General features: G+C 39.5%; 1 protein-coding gene across 3 annotated transcripts in view; it reads left to right on the forward strand.

Moving 5' to 3' along the window:
* Window positions 1–17,272, forward strand: part of LOC147317215 (GDNF family receptor alpha-2-like) — a 72,893-nt gene extending 55,621 nt beyond the window's left edge. Inside the window, exons 6-9 of one of the 3 annotated variants that reach the window (XM_086313964.1) lie at window positions 439–579; window positions 5,260–5,402; window positions 12,744–12,773; window positions 13,735–17,272. In XM_086313964.1, coding sequence (XP_086170090.1) covers window positions 439–579; window positions 5,260–5,402; window positions 12,744–12,773; window positions 13,735–13,860 — 440 coding nt within the window. In that variant the 3' untranslated portion in view covers window positions 13,861–17,272. Of the gene's footprint in view, window positions 1–438; window positions 580–5,259; window positions 5,403–6,358; window positions 6,621–12,743; window positions 12,774–13,734 lie in introns of those variants that run through there. The other 2 variants (XM_086313965.1, XM_086313966.1) reach the window with 2 other exon arrangements.
* Window positions 17,273–17,832: the final 560 nt, after the last annotated feature.

The following is a 17,832-nucleotide window of genomic DNA, read 5'->3' on the forward strand; positions in this document are numbered from 1 at the left end:
CAGTATCAGTCAGTGCTTCCCCACCATGTGTCATAAATCATGCAGTATGAAGTGATGATATTCCACGGTGGTTCCTGGATTTCTCTAGAAAATACGACACACAGAATGTACCAAACACTCATGACACCAGCTAAAAGCATTGACACATAGAAACATTTGGAAAGTAAAATGCTTTGGTACTGTAGTGCTTTATTCAAACAGGGCACACACTTCCTAAAGCAACTACTTTGCAAAATATTTATAACATAATGGCCACTTTCCATTTAAAATAAAGCATAACACAATTGTTCACCTCCCTGTAAACTCCAACAATGCAGTGCAAACTCATACCTGTGACTAACACCTTGTTGTGCATTTTGTATGCAATTTGCTGTAAATGTAATCCATTATTGTCCATTAGTGACACATAACTGTATTTCTGTGTGGATGCCCTCGCAGGGACGGACGTGACTCCCAACTACGTGGACAGCAGCTTCTCCAACTGGACCATCTCCCCATGGTGCACCTGCAAGGGCAGCGGAAACCAAGAGGAGGAATGTCAGAACTTCCTGCGGTACTTCACCAATAACGCATGCCTAAGTAAGCCGTCACAACTCATGAATTCTCTGAAATATGTTTTGTAACTGATAGAGGCCAAACAGGCATGTATTATTGATAAAAAGTACGAGCCTGCGATGCGGAACTTTCTCTTTCAGCCACGTAAGAGAAGCGAGAGCTGTGAACTTCAGTCTTATGAAACTATAATGGTTTCATGTCAGATTCTGGTTTTCAGTGTCATTGAACTCTTCAGCGAAATAACTGTGGATGTGATGTTTTTAAAGTGTGGATGTTGGCGGCATGACTGAATGTGGAAATAACAAGAGATGTGGTTAGAGGGTGTGGGTAATAGATAGCTTTTAGACATCTGAAAATCAAAACGTCTGCATGAAATGAGGTGCTTGAAAATTTTTGCAAATCACTTTTATTTCAAAGAAGAAGAAAAAAGTATTTTGTGTATTTAATAATGAAATAAGGCTAGAAGGATTGCATGTAAATATTTGTCAATGAAGGATTAATGCATGGCTGGATGGACTTGAAATCATTATATAAAATTGTCTGTTAGAGAATTGAATACAACCTGCAGATATCCCTTTATCCACAGATTAAGTTGGAATTAAACGTTCTTAGTTTCTCAGATGCAAGTAATTTCTTATCATTTCTCATCCCTCCTTTGGGCAAGATCTGCCCAGACTTTAATACAAAAGAAACCATTTGCATGTCATTTTCACATTCAATCTAAGAGAGTTAAAGGGCTTAGGGGAGAAAAATGTCATGAAAAGGAACAGACTAGCGCAAATGGAATAATAGGGAGAGCTAAAATACATATCATCTGTATATCTAATGCATAACATACAGGGTGCAGCGTGACAGAAGGGTTTCTTCAAATATCTTTATGCTTTTTCACTGAAAAGTAAAATATAGCAAGTTCCATCCTTGCTATGGTGTAGCGAGCAATGTCATCAGTACTACAAGACACCATTGCCTTTACCATGTTCTATTGTGTGGATAATGCTTTCAGACCATTTCAATAGATTGCTGGGTTACCGTTTTAGCTGAGTGTGCAGGATGAGGGATGAGGCTGGGAGCTGAGGAGGCGTCTCGAAAAATAACACAAAATGCAGCATCTCCTCTTTGCAGTCGAGGGGAACAGGCGATAAACTTCAACACACCGGGAGGTAGATATACACAAAGTCACAGTGCAGGAAGATGCATATTCAACCCCCTTAATCTGAAAGACATTTAAATAAAATTTCATTCAAGCAAAACAACATAACCATGGCAACTGCAGCATTAGTAAACAAAAATAAAAGTTAAATTTTTTTAAAAAGTTAAAGAAAAAAATGGGAAGGTGTGATGCAAAATTTGGTTAAAAAGTAAAACTTCAATTCAATCACCAAGGTCAGTATTTAATATTAATATGATTGGTCTCTGATGTTTTCTCTCACATTATTTTAACCATTTCTAATTGTGCAGTAGCTTTAATGCCACCACTTCTTGCAGCATGTAGCATTTGATTAGCAGTGGCAAAAGCCGCTGCTGTGGCCACAAGTGTTAATTACAGATTCTGGTACATTCAATTCTTTTTGCCCCTACTGGCTATCAATAGGTGATTTTCCTGTGTACAAAAACAATTTAGTGTTATTGGTGCTGAATAAATACAGCTGTTTGCATACTAATTGCAGCAGGATGGAAACCCTTCCACAGTGTATATAACCCTGAGTTGGACAAGGAGAGGAAAAAATGGATGGGTGGATATTTTTATGGATGTCTTTCCATTAAAATTTCTAGGTAGTAGCTAAACATCCTTCAAACTGATGAGTTGACAACTTCAGAAACAGCTGAACATCAAGCAAGTGCAACAAATCCAGAGACAGCAGCTGTGATTTGACCTTAATATACTCCACTTCTGCTGAACAATGGTTTTTAATTAGAGAGAAATACTTGAGTCCAACTTCTCAGATTTTCCCAGACCGCGAGTCTCAGTCTGCTTGGAACATCTGCGCAGAAACGCTGTGTCTGGCAAGTTGTTAGTGAGCCAAGTTTTGGTCAGAACAAGGCAGAAAGTCCAAACGTTACTCTTTCTTTTTGTACACTCAGTCTTATCCAGATATCTAATTTAAAGTTGGCCAGAAAAGGGAGGAATCACAGACCCGAATGTGGTAGAGTTTTGGTTAATTAGCAGACTGGCCTGCTCGCTCCTCTTTAACTTCAATGTGCACCACTTCTGTTGAAAGAGCTTGCTCTAGCTAAGCATCTTGGCAACACTCTTTTTCTAGGAAACCACTTACTCTGCTCATATGTTGCCAGGACATGTGTTGGGGTAAAATTAGTGACCAAGACAAATCTGAAGCTGTTATTTAAAGGTAAAAAAACTTTAATTATAACAATAATATGTCACTATATAGACTCTTCTTTTATCTTTGCCATGTATGCAAACTAGATTTATATCTGTTTACATCTTGAGCTAATTGTATTGCATCTTCATTACCAATTTAATTATGTAATTAAATTCTTACAGCTTTAACTGTGCTGTAGATCATGAGAAAATATTTAGTGTAAACCTTTAGATCTGCAGCAGAGTTCATTTTGATACCTCATCCATCACAGCATACTTCAAGTGAAATCAGAAAAACATGCTTTAGATGGTTCATTTACTGTCCTTGAACTGTTCCCAATTTTTCCTTACAAGCTCCAGCAAAAACAATGGTCCAACAGAAGACTAGATTAGAATTCCGATTTGTATAAAATATATGGGAGGCCAACAAAGAACATTCCAGCTTAGAGGTATTATGACAGTCAGACCCTGACTCCCCCTTCCCCTGTCTCTGCTTCTCTTGTTCTCTCCTTCCTTCTCATTTCATCTATCCCTGCAGGTGCGACAATACAGGCTGTGCCCAGGGGTTAAAGGAAAGCTTAATATGAGCCGTTAAAAAATGGAATTGCTGTTGGCAATGAGCTTAATCACTCAGTGGAACATTTGGGTGCAGTAAAACATCCTGGGTGGAGGCCCCCCAGCCAACTAGTTTGATCTATGACTTTATTCACCCATTTCACATCTTTGAGGGGGATTGCTAACCATAGCTGACCCTGACAAACAGATGCTTAACATTACAGGTCTTAGCAGCACTCCACTAGCTCTTGACTGCTAGCATTGACATTGTTAAGCCTCGCCAGTGAACTCGATTTTTCTCTGAACCACTCTCCTGCTTTCTAGCAGAAGCCCAAATTGTCAGTGTCGACCAGCATAAAAAAATATGAAGTGTGCTCTTCTGTGTGTTTTGTGTGCAAGTGAATGTGCATATGTGTACCTCTGTGAGTGTCTTTGCTGTTCAAATACTTGTGTGTGCGTGTGTCTGTGTGTAGGCGGACCAACAAATGTGACAGACAAATTTATGTGGCCAAGCACCGGTAGTACTAGGGACTGTGTAGTCATCTGATTATGCATGTGCATTCCACAACTATCTTATTTGTCCTTTGTGTGGTGGTGTGGAAATGCCATTTCTCCTTTGTTTGGGAATGTTTTGAATTTGATCAGTCACATAAATCTATTCAAAGTCATCTCTGCATGCTGACCTTATAATGGAGGTGGTTGCCAAGCAATTACATGCCTTGCCTTCTCTCTGGCTGAACAAAGAGAAACAAGCCTTGTGTTTTAAACGGATGAGCGGTGAAAAGGTACTCAGCGCCTATTTTTACCATATCTAGCTGGAAAGCTGACTGAACAGGGATTTATCACATTTCTACAGAGACACACACATGCACTTAGACACAAAATTAAACACGTGTACAGCACATCTGCAGGCGCTGATATGCTAGGGCTCGTATTTATTCACATGCTGTCCTCTGTTTGAACTAGTTGATTTCCCTCTTTTAAAAGATTGTATTGCTTTTCATGCTAACAAACAAATTAGGACTCATCTTTGCAAGCGTGGTCATTTTAGCGCTATTTAGTCAGCTCGTAGCAGTTTGAGAATGGCTGTTGCATCGTAAGAGAGTTTTTTGTAATATGCATGAATCCAACATAAAGCAAAGTTGGTTGTATTTGATAAATATAATCTGTTGTGTCGCCGCAGGATTCGCTTGTAAAGGATCATAGAAAACGCAGATTAATTCGTGATCCAGTTCTTTCGTGACTTGCTCCTAATCGAAATGCTGTCACACTGCAAGACGATCATCTGTGATAGATCACAACATCTGTGTAAATGGAAACTTTAAAAAAAAATGCTCAAAAAGGCAAAAAGGAAAATGTATTTATTGACTTCATTTATAATGCATGAAATACAATTAATTAGCTCTCAGATGCTTGGCACAACTGTATCAATAATGTATCGCTAGAGGAAGTGATTCAATTTATTGCCTTATCAATATTTTGTGCCGCCGCTAATAAATAGCATAAATATGCGAGGCAGTCAAAAAGGAAGGCATAACTTACAAAATAAAACATAAGGCAGTGCTTAGTAATGACAGACAAAACTCGGATAGCAATTTGTGATTAGTTTGGCATATTTCTCTGAAGCTTACTGACAAAGCAAAAAGACTGGCTCTCTGTGCTCTTTCTGCTCCATCCTTCCTCAGTCTCACTCAGCCTTGCCTCATTCCTTTAGTTGCCAAAGATTGGGCAGGGTACCAAAAAGTTGACTTAGAGCTGTCTGTCTGCTAGCTGGCTTCTTGTTGGGATGGCAGTCAAACCCAAATGACTTTATGTCTCTGTTCCTGCAGGAAATGCCATTCAGGCCTTTGGTTATGGGATAGACAACACACAGAACAAAAGTGGGCCTGTCCCAGGCCCCTCAGCGACACCGAAGCCAGACCCTGTATCGACACAGGAGATCTCAGAAAATCTCCCAGTGACTATCCCAAAGGTAAAAGGTTCTCAATGTTTCATTACATGGGATGTTTTACATGTAGATGTTAAATGTGATGGCAAAATGTAATTTAGAGTTGTTATTTACTGCCTGTTTGGCAATCGGGTATGCTCTGCAGTTTGAAGGCTACTAATATGAAGCTTCTGTGTATGTTCAATAAGCAAGATCTGTAATCACTCATGTGCTTGCTTTCCCAGGGGTTCGACTGCTAGTCTATTCTTTACATTGCTCCCACTTTCCCACGCTGCCAGACTCAGTACTGTTCATTACAATCCATATTACAGTCATTACTGTAGACCAATAATCTTCTTGCCTGCCTTCTTTGAGCCAATCAGCCTCCACTCTGCATGCATTAAAACTCACTGCAATGTGCCTGATCATGCAACAGCTAACAATCATGTTTTGTTTTGTTTGTTTGTTTTTTTATTCTGTACCCTGTCACAGTAAGATCGCTGTTTTTTTGGGGAAGTTCTGTGCTAAATCTTATCAATGCTGGGGTTCCTTTCTGCCATGATGGCTCATCTTATCAGCAAATAGATCTCAAGAAATCATATTCAATTCTTTCAAATGCTCTCTCCTCATTGAACTTAGTTAATCGTGACACATTTAGGTCAACTCACTGTAAAAGTTAAATAGATGTGGATGTTGCTTTATTTTGTTTTTTGTCACATCAAAAATATACATTTTCATCTCTTTCCTGCTACTTCTCTGCATACATTTGATAAAATGGACCAACTGCAAGGAGAATCACAAAAATACTCCTCCGCTCTCTCTTTTGTACAGTGGCAAAATAATAAGACTCAACGTGCTGCACCGTTCACATTCGCATCACATACAATCTCTATGCTTGTTAAAGCAATTGGCACATCAAAACAGACGCTTTATGATAACACAGTTTATGCTACACACCCAAGATGATGACATGTGGTTGAAATATTATATTTTTCTTACAGACAAAGAAAGAGTGAAAGGAATGGGAGGTGGAGGCTTAATCTGGATTAGATGTTCTAAAATACTGGCCCAGGGCCTGTTCTCTGCTGAATGCTGTCTACTATGAAGACTGCAGTTAACTCAACTATAACTAGTTTCACTGTCTGGAGCAGAAAACATTACCACTTTTTTTAATGCTGTGCTGCACAAATGCATAGCTCTTTGTCTTTTAACATAACTCTTCTTCATTTTCTCTTCAAATAAGTGTAAAAATGACAGAATTAAGTTATTTTTATGAGTCTCTCTGCTACAGAAATATTTCACTTTACACTATAGGTCGAGAAGAGGCTTTTCTTTTTATCTAGCTGTTGAGTTGGATTAGTTTTCACAGTGAATTACGGCTGTGTTTTACAGATGTATTTTAGATGTTTTGTGCAGCTTTCTAAAGTAAGAGTAATGATGCTCTTCACCTTTGCAGGAGACCCATGTGCCCATGTTTGGCAGCGGTATAAAACTGTGCTTTATAAAATATTCTGCTGCTGATGTTGCTGTTCATGTCATTTTTCAGTGACTGTTACATATCCAAATCCAAGTAATGTGCACGGTTTAGGAATGCAAATTTGTGTTCTGAATGAACAACTACCATTAAGACATTCCGCATCAGAGCCGTTAAATGTTAAATGTGCAGTTTTGTGCTTTGCACACAAACCCTCGTTGATTGGAACACAGGAAATTAAAACCTTATGTCGTGATCACTGCGTTTGAGCCTTGTTTTCGGTCTTGAATTTTTAGTTAATATGTTAAAGTTTGAGTTTCTGCTTTGTTTCTCTTGTTATTTCTGTTTAGAAAGTTTAGATCTTTGTTTATTTTATTTTCCAAATCCATTTTTTTCCCTATTATTATTTCACTGCTGTGCCTTCTGTTGGATTGTTTTGGAGTTTGCATTATTGCATCAGCCTAATAAAACAACTCATTTTTTGTTCATTCGGTCTACCTTGTGCATGCCACTGCTGGGTCCCAGTTCTGCAAACCTTGGACCCAGCAGTAGAGTCTGAACAGCAGCAGGTGGCTTTCTCGTTTTTTGAGAAGAATTTTGGAACTGAATATGAGCCTATCTCCAGAGGGGCTTACCAAGGCAATGGGGGCCTCACCCAGTAGTTGTGCTCCTGAGGGAAGCCATACCTCAAGGCTACCAAGCCTGCAGGTCCAACTTCCACCAGAAGTCAAATTGGGTTAAGTGTGCAGCTAGATTGTCTGCCACCTGCTGTTGCTCCTGTCAACTACCCAAACCAGCATTTAAATTTCTGCCATCTTAAAAGAGCGACTGCAGCCCTTGGCAACACTGCCGATTGCAGCCTCAGCAGCCAATTCCTCCGCCTGAGTGTTTACCCAAACTCCATGCCCTGAGTTCCTTTTTTTTTTTTAATTCTGGCTACCCCGTGACCATGTATACTGTGTCCAAACCAGTATCCCCTGTGAGACTGGGGTCCCTAAAACTCAGCCTGTGTGTCCTAACCTGTCCTAGCTGAGTGTCCTGTGGTGACAAAGCTGGTGCAACCCAAGAGTCCTGTGCCTAAGCAAATAGAGCTCACCAACACTCAACCACCTGAGGAACTTCATTGCCTCCACTGGACACCTGTCTCGTTACCCTTCAGTTTCCACTTATCTGATTGCCCCCTTGTGCATAAATAGTCCTGCATCTGTTGTACTTACAAGTGCCCCTCCATTGTGTTCTCCTGTGATTCCGTTGGATTTCTTTTGGCTCATTTTTAGACTTTGTGTCTCTGCATCTGCAAGAAAACGGCTCACTTTCTGTTCATTTAGTCTTCCTTTTGTGTCTTTGGATTTCAATTCTGTAAAACCTGACACCCTAAAAATGTTGCAAAGAGGAAAATTAATGAATAAGCACAGCTGATAACATTAACAGTGTGTGTATTACCGAAAGGTAGAGAAAGAGAGAGGATAGCAGAGGGCGAATGGGTGGTGAAACCGCTTTCTCCAAAGGTTGTGTGTGTGTGTGTGTGTCAGTATTGATGCACTGCTCAGTGCCTGTCTCACTGCAGCATGGTGTTTAATTTATTGTAAAAATGGTAATTAGGAAACAATAAGACGTGTGATTACTCAAGCAGGAAGTTTATAATTAGAGAGGGAGCTGGTAGCGACATTTTGGGCGGCCCTGAGTTCTTAGACAACTATGCCTGGCAATTAAAACTTGTCAAACTTCCATGGCAGATAAATTGGGGGTGTGTTGTTATGGTATGAGTCCTCTTGGCAGAAGACTGACTGTCCAGAGCTGTAAATCTCACTGTGGCTCATTGAGTAAACATGTGGTCTGAAGCTTGGTCCTTTGAGCACTGTAAAGATGCATCCATATTTAGGTATAACTGAGCAGTGCCATGCTCCCAACTCCAGTGGTGAGGTTACGCACGTGATATTTGTGTACCCAGTTTAAATGTGCATTACAACAAACTGATACAGTTTCTAAAGCAAACTAAGTCTGTTTTGAATGGCAGTTATCACTTGTTTACAGGGTCATGTCACCAGTATGCAAGGTCTTCCACCAACCATTTGGCCCTTAAAACCTCATGTGTTTGGAAGTTTTGTTGGCGTACTGATTATGTTCATTTGTACACACTGTTTGGTTGAGGCGCCAAAATTACTTCTCTGGGAAGGCACTAAATTCATTTGATTAGTCTTTGGAAACAAGATTTTAGTTTAGATTAAAACACACCATTTCACATCACTAAACACATATTACAAAGCTCAACGTTCCAGGTGATGAATAAGCATCAATCCAATATTTGTATCAGTTGTTATTCCTGTACTGCCTTAAAAAAGTTTCTTTTTTTTAAAGTGAGTGAGCAGCTCTGTGCAGCCGATCTGTTAAATTCAGGTCTGTGTTTTTAAATATTTATGTACTATGCCAGCAGTGTACTGGTGGCAAACAGTTCTAAGAGTTTATGGAGGGAGCTAACTGCAAACAGTTAGCGGTTTCAAGGTATTTCATGTCCGCTACATCAAATTTTCTTTGCAGGAGTTTGTGGATTGATGATGGGTGAAAAGCTCAGATGAGTTTTCCTTGTCAGCTTCTCTCGCTCTCAGTCTCACACTTGTTATGTTCATTATTTATTGGACCTGCTTTAACATACCAGGTTGTCCTCGGCTCCACTCTGTGCGTGAGGAGATGCACACATGTAAAACTGGGAGAAGACAAAGGCAGCAAAGTGCAGTATACTAAGGTGAAATTAAACAAATGGAAAAAGAGTCACCGTTCATTTGCGTTATGCTGGTGCTGATTAAATTATTTCACTAATAAACACAATTTCAGTGAATAAGCTTGCAAATATTTATTAGCCATATTGTGCTTTATGAAGTTTGGAAAGTAATGTTTAAATTCAGCCCGACGTTGCCTTACACAAGATTATCTTATATCAGTACTGCAAATGAAAAAGTTGAACTGGTGCATCCCTGATCAACTGCAGATTTAACATGTACTTATTCCCACAACTGCAAAAGCATCACTTGATCTGGATTACTTTCTGTTTATCGTGATTACTATCTTGTACCATCTTGGCTACAGGCAGGTACCAGGAGGGTGTCTACTAGTCATATCTATGGGACAGATTGCAAATTATAACTGGCCATTCAAAGGGCTGATAACAGTCAAAGTGGGTACTATCTTTTTGCTTCTATGTAGTAGCTCTAATATGAACTCAAAGGATTTGGCTAAAAATAGACCACTCTGCATAAAGCAGTTTAATACTTTAAGTCATTTATATATGACACAAACAACAATAATATATGTTAAATCACACAAGTCTATGTGTACGGACGCCTGGAATCTCAGTGCGGGTGTACAGAAATCTGAATTTCCAAAATATTCGTGTATCTCAAAAGGATAAACCCTCATTTGATGCCAAGGACTCGGTTCCAATCTCAGCAGGAGATATTATATTATTGCTCTCTGCTGTAAGTAAATATGCATTTTTATTTAAATCTATTACTGTGTAAAAGGATATGACTTTAAGAAAGATAAGATATATATATAGTCAGTTATTTGAACATGTAGTGGTTAAAATTCTGTTGCAACATCAGGTAAGTTTGATTTAGACATCAAACAAGTTCACTGTGATTTTAGAGGGCTTTGAACCCAAATCAAGGGGAAAATGTTCAGTGGGAATGACATTTATCATAGATTGGATGGTTTTTGAAACCTTATTCAATAAACAATCAGTCAGGGATCTTTAAGTGGTGACCATTATATAAAAGCAACAGATAATTCACCATGACCATCACTGGCCACTTCATTAGGTACACTTGTTCAAATGCTTGTTAAGGAATATGTTCTATCAACTAGTCACATGGCGACAACTAAATACATTTAAGCATGTTCAAGAACTTCAAACCAAGCATAAGAATGAGGAAGAAAGGTGGCGTTGAACATGGCTTCGTTTTTGGTGCCAGATGAGTACTTTCTGAGACTCTACAGAGATTTTACTGGCATTTTCCCCAAACAACCATCTCTAGGATTTACAGAGAATGGTCTAAAAGAGAGAAAATATACAGTGAGCAGTCATTGCCTTTGATGAAAATGCCTTGTTGATGGAGAAGGTCAGAGGAGAATGGCCATACTGCCTCAGGCTGATAGGAAGGCAACAGCAACTCAGATAACCACTCGTTACAGCCAGTTTATGCAGACGACCTTCTCCGAATACACGTCAAAGCTTGAAAGCTGGTGGGCTACAGCCGCAAAACACCAATCCAGTTGCCACTGTTGTCAGTTAACAGGAAACTGAGGCCAAAGCGCACCACATTCACACAGTTTCACCAAAATTGGAAAAGATTGGAAAGATGTTGTGAGTTGTTCTGAAATGTTATGAGTATGGACATTCAGATGGTAGGGTCAGAGTTTGTCATGAACAATATGAAAACATGGATCTGCCTTGTTTCAATAGTTCAGGCTGTTGGTGGTATAATGCAGTGAGGGATGCTTTCTGGGCATTTTTCCAGCTCTTTAACACAAATTGAGCATTGTTTAAATGCCACAGCTTACTTCGCCTTAGTTACTGACCATGTCCATCCCTGTATGGCCACATTGTATCCTTCTTCTGATGGTTGTGTTGGGATGTGGTGGAACAGGAGATTCACATCATGCATGTGCAGCAACTGCTTGATGCTATCAAGTCAATGTGGACCAGAATCTCTGAGGAATCTTTCCAACACCTTGTTGAATTTGTGCCATGAAGAATTAAAACAGCTCTGAAGACATTGTGGAACTGGCAAGGTGTAACTAATGAAGTGGCCGGTGAGTGTACGTTGACAACATAGCCTCATTAGCAGATTTTTGTACAGCTTGCCTTTTTCCCCACACCTTGTGCCTTCTTTCAAATGACTCAATGTTACTATGCGATGCCATTTCAAACCAATTACCTTCACATTTACCAAACTTGTGTTCAGGAAGTGCCTACTGATTCTACAGTTTTTGCAATGTGTTTCTTTGAAATGTTAAATTTTATTAAAAGCAACTCGTGCAAGTGATCAGTCTCCACGCCCACATTACACACACCCAAACACACACTCTGAGCTCGCAGGCAGCGGAAGGCTAGTGTTGTCTGTGCTCTCATGTAACCCTGTCACTGTTGATTTTCAGCTCAATTGAATGGAACTGACTGGTGGAAAAAGGCTACATAACTCAGGGTTACTCAATAAGTAGTTGCAGTTTCGCTGCAAATTTGACAGTGAATGAAAACAAGTGCTGTCTAGATGTGTGTTTACCACTTAAATGACAAGTCACGTGCATTTTTAACAGTTTAAATAAATGCTTTTGTTTCTCTCGCTCTCTCTGCCTGTAAACAAATAAGGACATTTCGACATTGTCTGTATTCTGTCATGTATATGCATGTGTTTGTGCTTTATCCCTTTGTTCATGTGTGTGCAGCTTATCACAAGCCTGAGTGTATGTGTGGATATTGGCTGCAGCTAGAGATCTGGACTCATGTCAACAGGCTGCTGCCACACATCACTGCCCTTGCTAATTAATTGGCTTTTAGTCGCGGATGTGTTTGGTGCATTGTCAGGCTACCCAGTGCTGCTCCTCCGCGCGTGCACCCCTCTTTTTTTGGCAACTGTCATTTCAATCATTTCTTTGTAAAGTGCAAATTCACAAACACAGGTACTGTGATAACTGCGGCTACTGGAAACACCCCCTTTGTCTCCCTCGTTCTCCCTCTTGCATCCTTCTTCACAGAAGCAAAAATATGGCTGTCTTGTTAAAATAACTCAACAATTTTCTCGTTTCATTGTTTATTTTCTCATTTATGTGTTGCCTCGTTCTGGTGGAAGACGAAGTGCTGGTAGATAACATCATAGTAAATCTTTTTCTTTTCTTTTTTTTTTTCCTGTGCACAGCGAAATGGGCGAATACATGGTGAAGATGAGGTGAGGGGAAGGTGGAGGAGGGGAAAGAGGAGGAGAAAATGTTTCATGTTCCTTATGATGTGCCTCTGTATTGCTGTGCAGGACTGAAAATGGTACCTTTGCAAATTGAGCAGGACTGCTTTAACTTGAAGGCAAATGGTTATGCTTTGTGTTACAGAAATCCGAGAAAATTGAAAAAGTATTCAAAATGCTAACAATTTTATGGAACGGCATATAATAAAACCCATTGTAGCGCGGGTATAACGGTGGAACTCTGGAGGCCACAGAATTTAATATCTGTGCTGATTCCCACTCGTCTCCGCCATAATGTGAACAGTGTGGGAAAATAAACTTCACAAGTTTATTCTCTCTTGTGCATAAGAATAAACACTGTAGCGTTTTGATTGTGCACACTCAAACAAGGGGTCTCGTTTTCTTGGGCCTCTACTTGCTGTAAGATTTGCCTCATGAAATATTGAAAAGAAATCCATAGCCACCGCTGGCTTCTGTAGTGTGTGTTTGGCTTCGTGGCATGTTTTTCTTGTAAATAAAGTCTGTAATGATAGCTTTAAAAACTGTTTAGAGACTTGCTGGCACAGCCTAAAAGAGTTTTTGAGAAAAAAAAAAGAAAAAGTGCACACAAGAAGCTTTCCTTTGTTGCCAACTTGTTTAAGAAGCAAGGAGCATACTAAGCAGCACGGGCTTGAAATATACTTCACATATCAAAACGTTTGGTGGATCAAACACTTAATGTTCATGCCAAAGTGGATGTACTGCGAATGTCATTTCTTGCTTTGACTTTCTGAATGATGTTTTCTCTTCTTCTCTTTAGCAGTGACCCTGTCCTCTCTCATTTCCCTCCTGTCCTGTCTGACCTCTCTCTTATCAAATGCCAGAACAGGAAAGCAGCATGAATTGTGAGTCATGTCTAACCTTTTGCGGATCTCTCTCTCCCTCTGTGTGTCCCTCTCTATCTGCCCAGTATCACCAACCAAGAGGTGGTGTCATGGACCTGGGAGAGGATCACTCTTCTTGTCTCTATGCCAGTGTCTGGGCTCTGCTTCCCAGCCTGGCTTTGGCTCTGGTCCTGGCCCAGCATGCCTTATAGAAGCGCCAGGAGGAGAAAAAAGAGGTCATCCACCCACAAGCTGATCCCAAATGCAGAAGGTGTTATTCCTGAGACTGATATTAAGAAGGCTGATTCTCTGGACAGTTGACATGGATGGCATTTACGAAAGAGAAAAACAAAAGGCCGAGAGAGGTGGAAATGACTGAAATTTTATAACTGTGAATTTGTTGTTCATTTATCGTATCATTCGGGCAGACCGCAACTGTGATGGAGCACATGGCTTTACAAAAGACCCTTGGTATGAGAGGCCATGAAGGCCGCTCTCTGACTGAGTCACGAAAAAAACCCAGAGGACTGAAGCTGCTCATGTCAAAGACTTCTGCACTTTTCTCACCAAAGGAGGGCGAGAGGGGGGGAATGAACAACACAATTAAAAGAAGGCAAGGCAGGATTGGCAGAAAAGAAATTGTTGCAAAGAGAAAAGGAGTGAGCTTGAAGTAAATGTCATATAGTGAGATGGGGAAAAAAGAAGGAATCGTTTTTATTTGCTTTGGGTCTTGGACTTAATCTTCTCTTGGATGAACAGATTGCACATTTAGAGGCATGGATGGGGGATGATTACGTTCTGTTTCTTCAAATCTAGTGTAAACTCTAAATTGTAAAGCCTACTCAATGTTCTAAGTGTTGGTATAGTATCTGTGACCATAATCAATCTACAGTACCGAGCTTTCATTTGGGTGCTACAGTGTACCTTTTAAGCAGGCAGCGAAAAGAGCTAAAGGCGGCCGTATTAAACAGTTAATGGTCTTATGGTCATTTAAGATGTTGTTGATAATTGTGGGTGTTCGCCATATGTCCACCCGCACACGTGTATATTTCTGTCTCTATGTATATAAACAACACTTTTTCTTTCATTCAGCCTAATGATATCTAGTACCTTTAAAGGACATTATTGTATGCACAGGTGGCTCTGTACTGGTACTGAAGGAAGGATTTCATTATCTGCATTTATATTTGTCTATTAAGGTTTGATCACAAAGAATGTATACAGGGATAAAATTAAACGAGCTCCAACTGCTTGAAAAAGCCATAATGTGTGTGTGAATATTGTAATATTTGTTTACTGTGTGTGTCTGTCTATGTGTGTACAAACTCATTACAATGTGTGAATGGGTTTACAAGCAGGAGAAAAGTAGCTTGTGAGGAGCATTTTGAATTGCCCGTGTGGGGGTTCATTTTGCCCCGTCAGACAGCAGAGGTTATGATGCATATTGTAATTGGAGAGTAAAATCACCTTGCAGTTCTGGTAAGCGTTTTTGGGACCTTCCAGCTCTTTTGTTTCCAATTTTAAGAGTCTCTGAACTTTTTCTTCATTTAGTTTTTGTCCAGAGGAGCGGAGAAGAGTGATAACAGCCTCTCACTAACAGATTGGGCCCGTTTGAGTGTGTGTGACTGCCTCTTATTATTGATGATTATTATTAGTATTATTAACAGACATGTGAAAATGTCAGCCTGTCCTTTAAATGGCTTCCTTTTAATGGGAAATTGTTCCACACAAGCAAATTTGTTTTGACTCTTCAGAAGAGGAGCTGATGTCTTCAGCTGCTTGGTGTCCACTGTTAAAAGGACATGAAAGTCATTCTGTGTAACTTGGGCAAATCAGCAATCAACTTAGCCACAATCTTTTGACCGTAGCTATAAAAGAGCACATTTGCAAACAAGATGAGGCCGAATGCATGATGTTACACCCATAAGAATATCGTTTTGCCCATCCGTGCATTGTGTTTGTTTTTGAAACACACGCTCTGACAGATGCTGAAAGAACAACAAAAAAATCAAGACTTGCGCTGGCATCTTTGCAGATGAGAGACATTTTTTGTGTGTTCATGCTTTCATAATTTTCCACTGCTCTGAATGAATGTTACCAGTAGTTTCACCAAAAACAAGTTTTTATTTTCAAACAGCACATCAAGTGTAGTGTTGTGACACATTAATGCCTGCTATAGAACCAAACAGCTTTGTGTTAGCAGGCAGGGTTTAGAAAAGGTTTACTATCTGCCCGGATCATGAATGTTGCATGAAACTCAGCTCAGTGTGCTTTCACCACCACGGGCTGGTTCGGTCTGGCAGAAATTACAGTCATTTCCTAAACTGGTGAGTTTATTGCAGATTACTGCTGCAAAATGGCAAAAATCTCAGCACAATATTTGTCTTTGCCTTCCACATTCAACACATTTTCATAAAGCAACCACCATGTTTTTGGCTGTAGATATATAGATATCCATTATATATAGATATAAATATATACAAGTGAATTGTAAGGATTTTTAACCTGTAGCAAATAATCGCACAATAATCACACACTTTCAATATTAAACAAAGAAAAACGCATGTATTTTTAAAAGTAAGTCTATGAACTCGTGCATGTGAACAATTTCTCTTTTTTTTTTCCTGATATCACATAATGAATGTTGCAGTCCTTTCGAATTGTAATGTACTTCTGTCAGTGTTTTCAGACTGCGTTGATAAACTTTCAAGGTCTCTAAATTGTTGGACAAAGACACAATGTTTGTAGTTTTGCCTCCACCAAAGAGGATTTTAAATCAAACAATCAAGATGTGATTGAAGCACAGACTCTTTAATTCAAGGGTTTTAACAAAAAAATCACATTAACTATTCAGGAATTCCAGCTATTTTACAAATAGTCCCCCATTTCAAGAGGCTCAAAATTAATTAAAATAATTTTAATAGTGTGTTTTATTATTTTGCTGTTTTTAATACTTGGATGAGAATCCTTTTCAAGTTACTGCCTGCAGTGTAGAACCCATGGTGTTTCCTCACTTTCCTTCAACCTTCAGTTGCTGCTTGTTTGTGGTTCTTTCTGCATTCAGTATTTGCATTTAATAACTGGATGCTTTACTGGACTGAGATCAGGGGACTGACTTAGCCATTAAATATTATCCCGTTGCTTTGACTTCAGAAATTGTTGGGTTGTTTTTATGGTGTGCTTTGGGGCATTGTCTATTTACACCGTTAAGTGCTGCCTGATCGGTTTTGGAGCATTTGGCTGAATCTGAGTAGAGACTATAGCTCTGTATAAATCACAATTCACCCTGCTGCTTCTCTCATCAGTCTATACTAGTGTCAGGGATCCACTGGTAGCCATACATGCCCAGGCCATACCACCACTACAATGGCAAGTGGCACAACTTGCCATGTTTGACAGATGATCGGGTGTGCTTTGGATCATAAGCTGTTTCTCTTCTTTCTCTTTTTCACTTCTGGTACAAGTTTATCTTTATGTCATTTGTCTAAAAAGTTTTGGGGGATTTTTTGCAAAAAAGTGCAGAACCTTTAGATGTTTTCTAGCAAAGTCTTGTGTGTAACCAGTGCTTTGCCCCCTGTTGTAAACGCTCTGTATTTACACTCATGATTGTACACCTTGATAATGATGCACATACCTACTCAAGAGTGTTCTTGACTTAGTAAAATGTTGCGAAGCTGTTATTCTTTACCAAGTAATAACTCTGCAGTTATTGACTTCTGTGGTCTTCTGTGGTCATTTTGGTGTTGCTGAGCTGGTCCGTGCATTCCTTCTTTTGCAGGATGAACCAGATTCTTGATTTGGCCACTCTTAAAGTTTTCGCTATCACTCTGATAGATCCCTCACTTACACTGACATCTCTCTTTAAAATTTAAAATTACAGTGAAAAACTACAAAATACAAATTCAACACTCATCTTCAGATATTCTGCCTGCTTCACCTCTCATGAAATAATAAGCAAACTATCTACACATGGCCCTGAAACTACTTGTCAGTCAATAGTCTAGTTATTGAGTATAAACTCAAGCTCCATTTTTTAGAGGCATTGATTGCTAAACAAAATTTGTTTTAAAACCCTTGAATTAAAGCTGTAAGTCTGCACTTCAATTGCATATTTAATGTGTGATTTAAAATCCGCTGTGGTGGTGCACAGAAAAAAAAAACTACAAACGTTGCACCTTTACCCA

This window comes from Aulonocara sp. 'chitande type north' Nkhata Bay, linkage group LG12 (genome assembly GCF_057382095.1).
Source record: "Aulonocara sp. 'chitande type north' Nkhata Bay isolate Kocher_YH1m ecotype deep benthic linkage group LG12, A_spYH_male_GT1.1, whole genome shotgun sequence".
NCBI classification, from domain to species: Eukaryota; Metazoa; Chordata; class Actinopteri; order Cichliformes; family Cichlidae; genus Aulonocara; species Aulonocara sp. 'chitande type north' Nkhata Bay.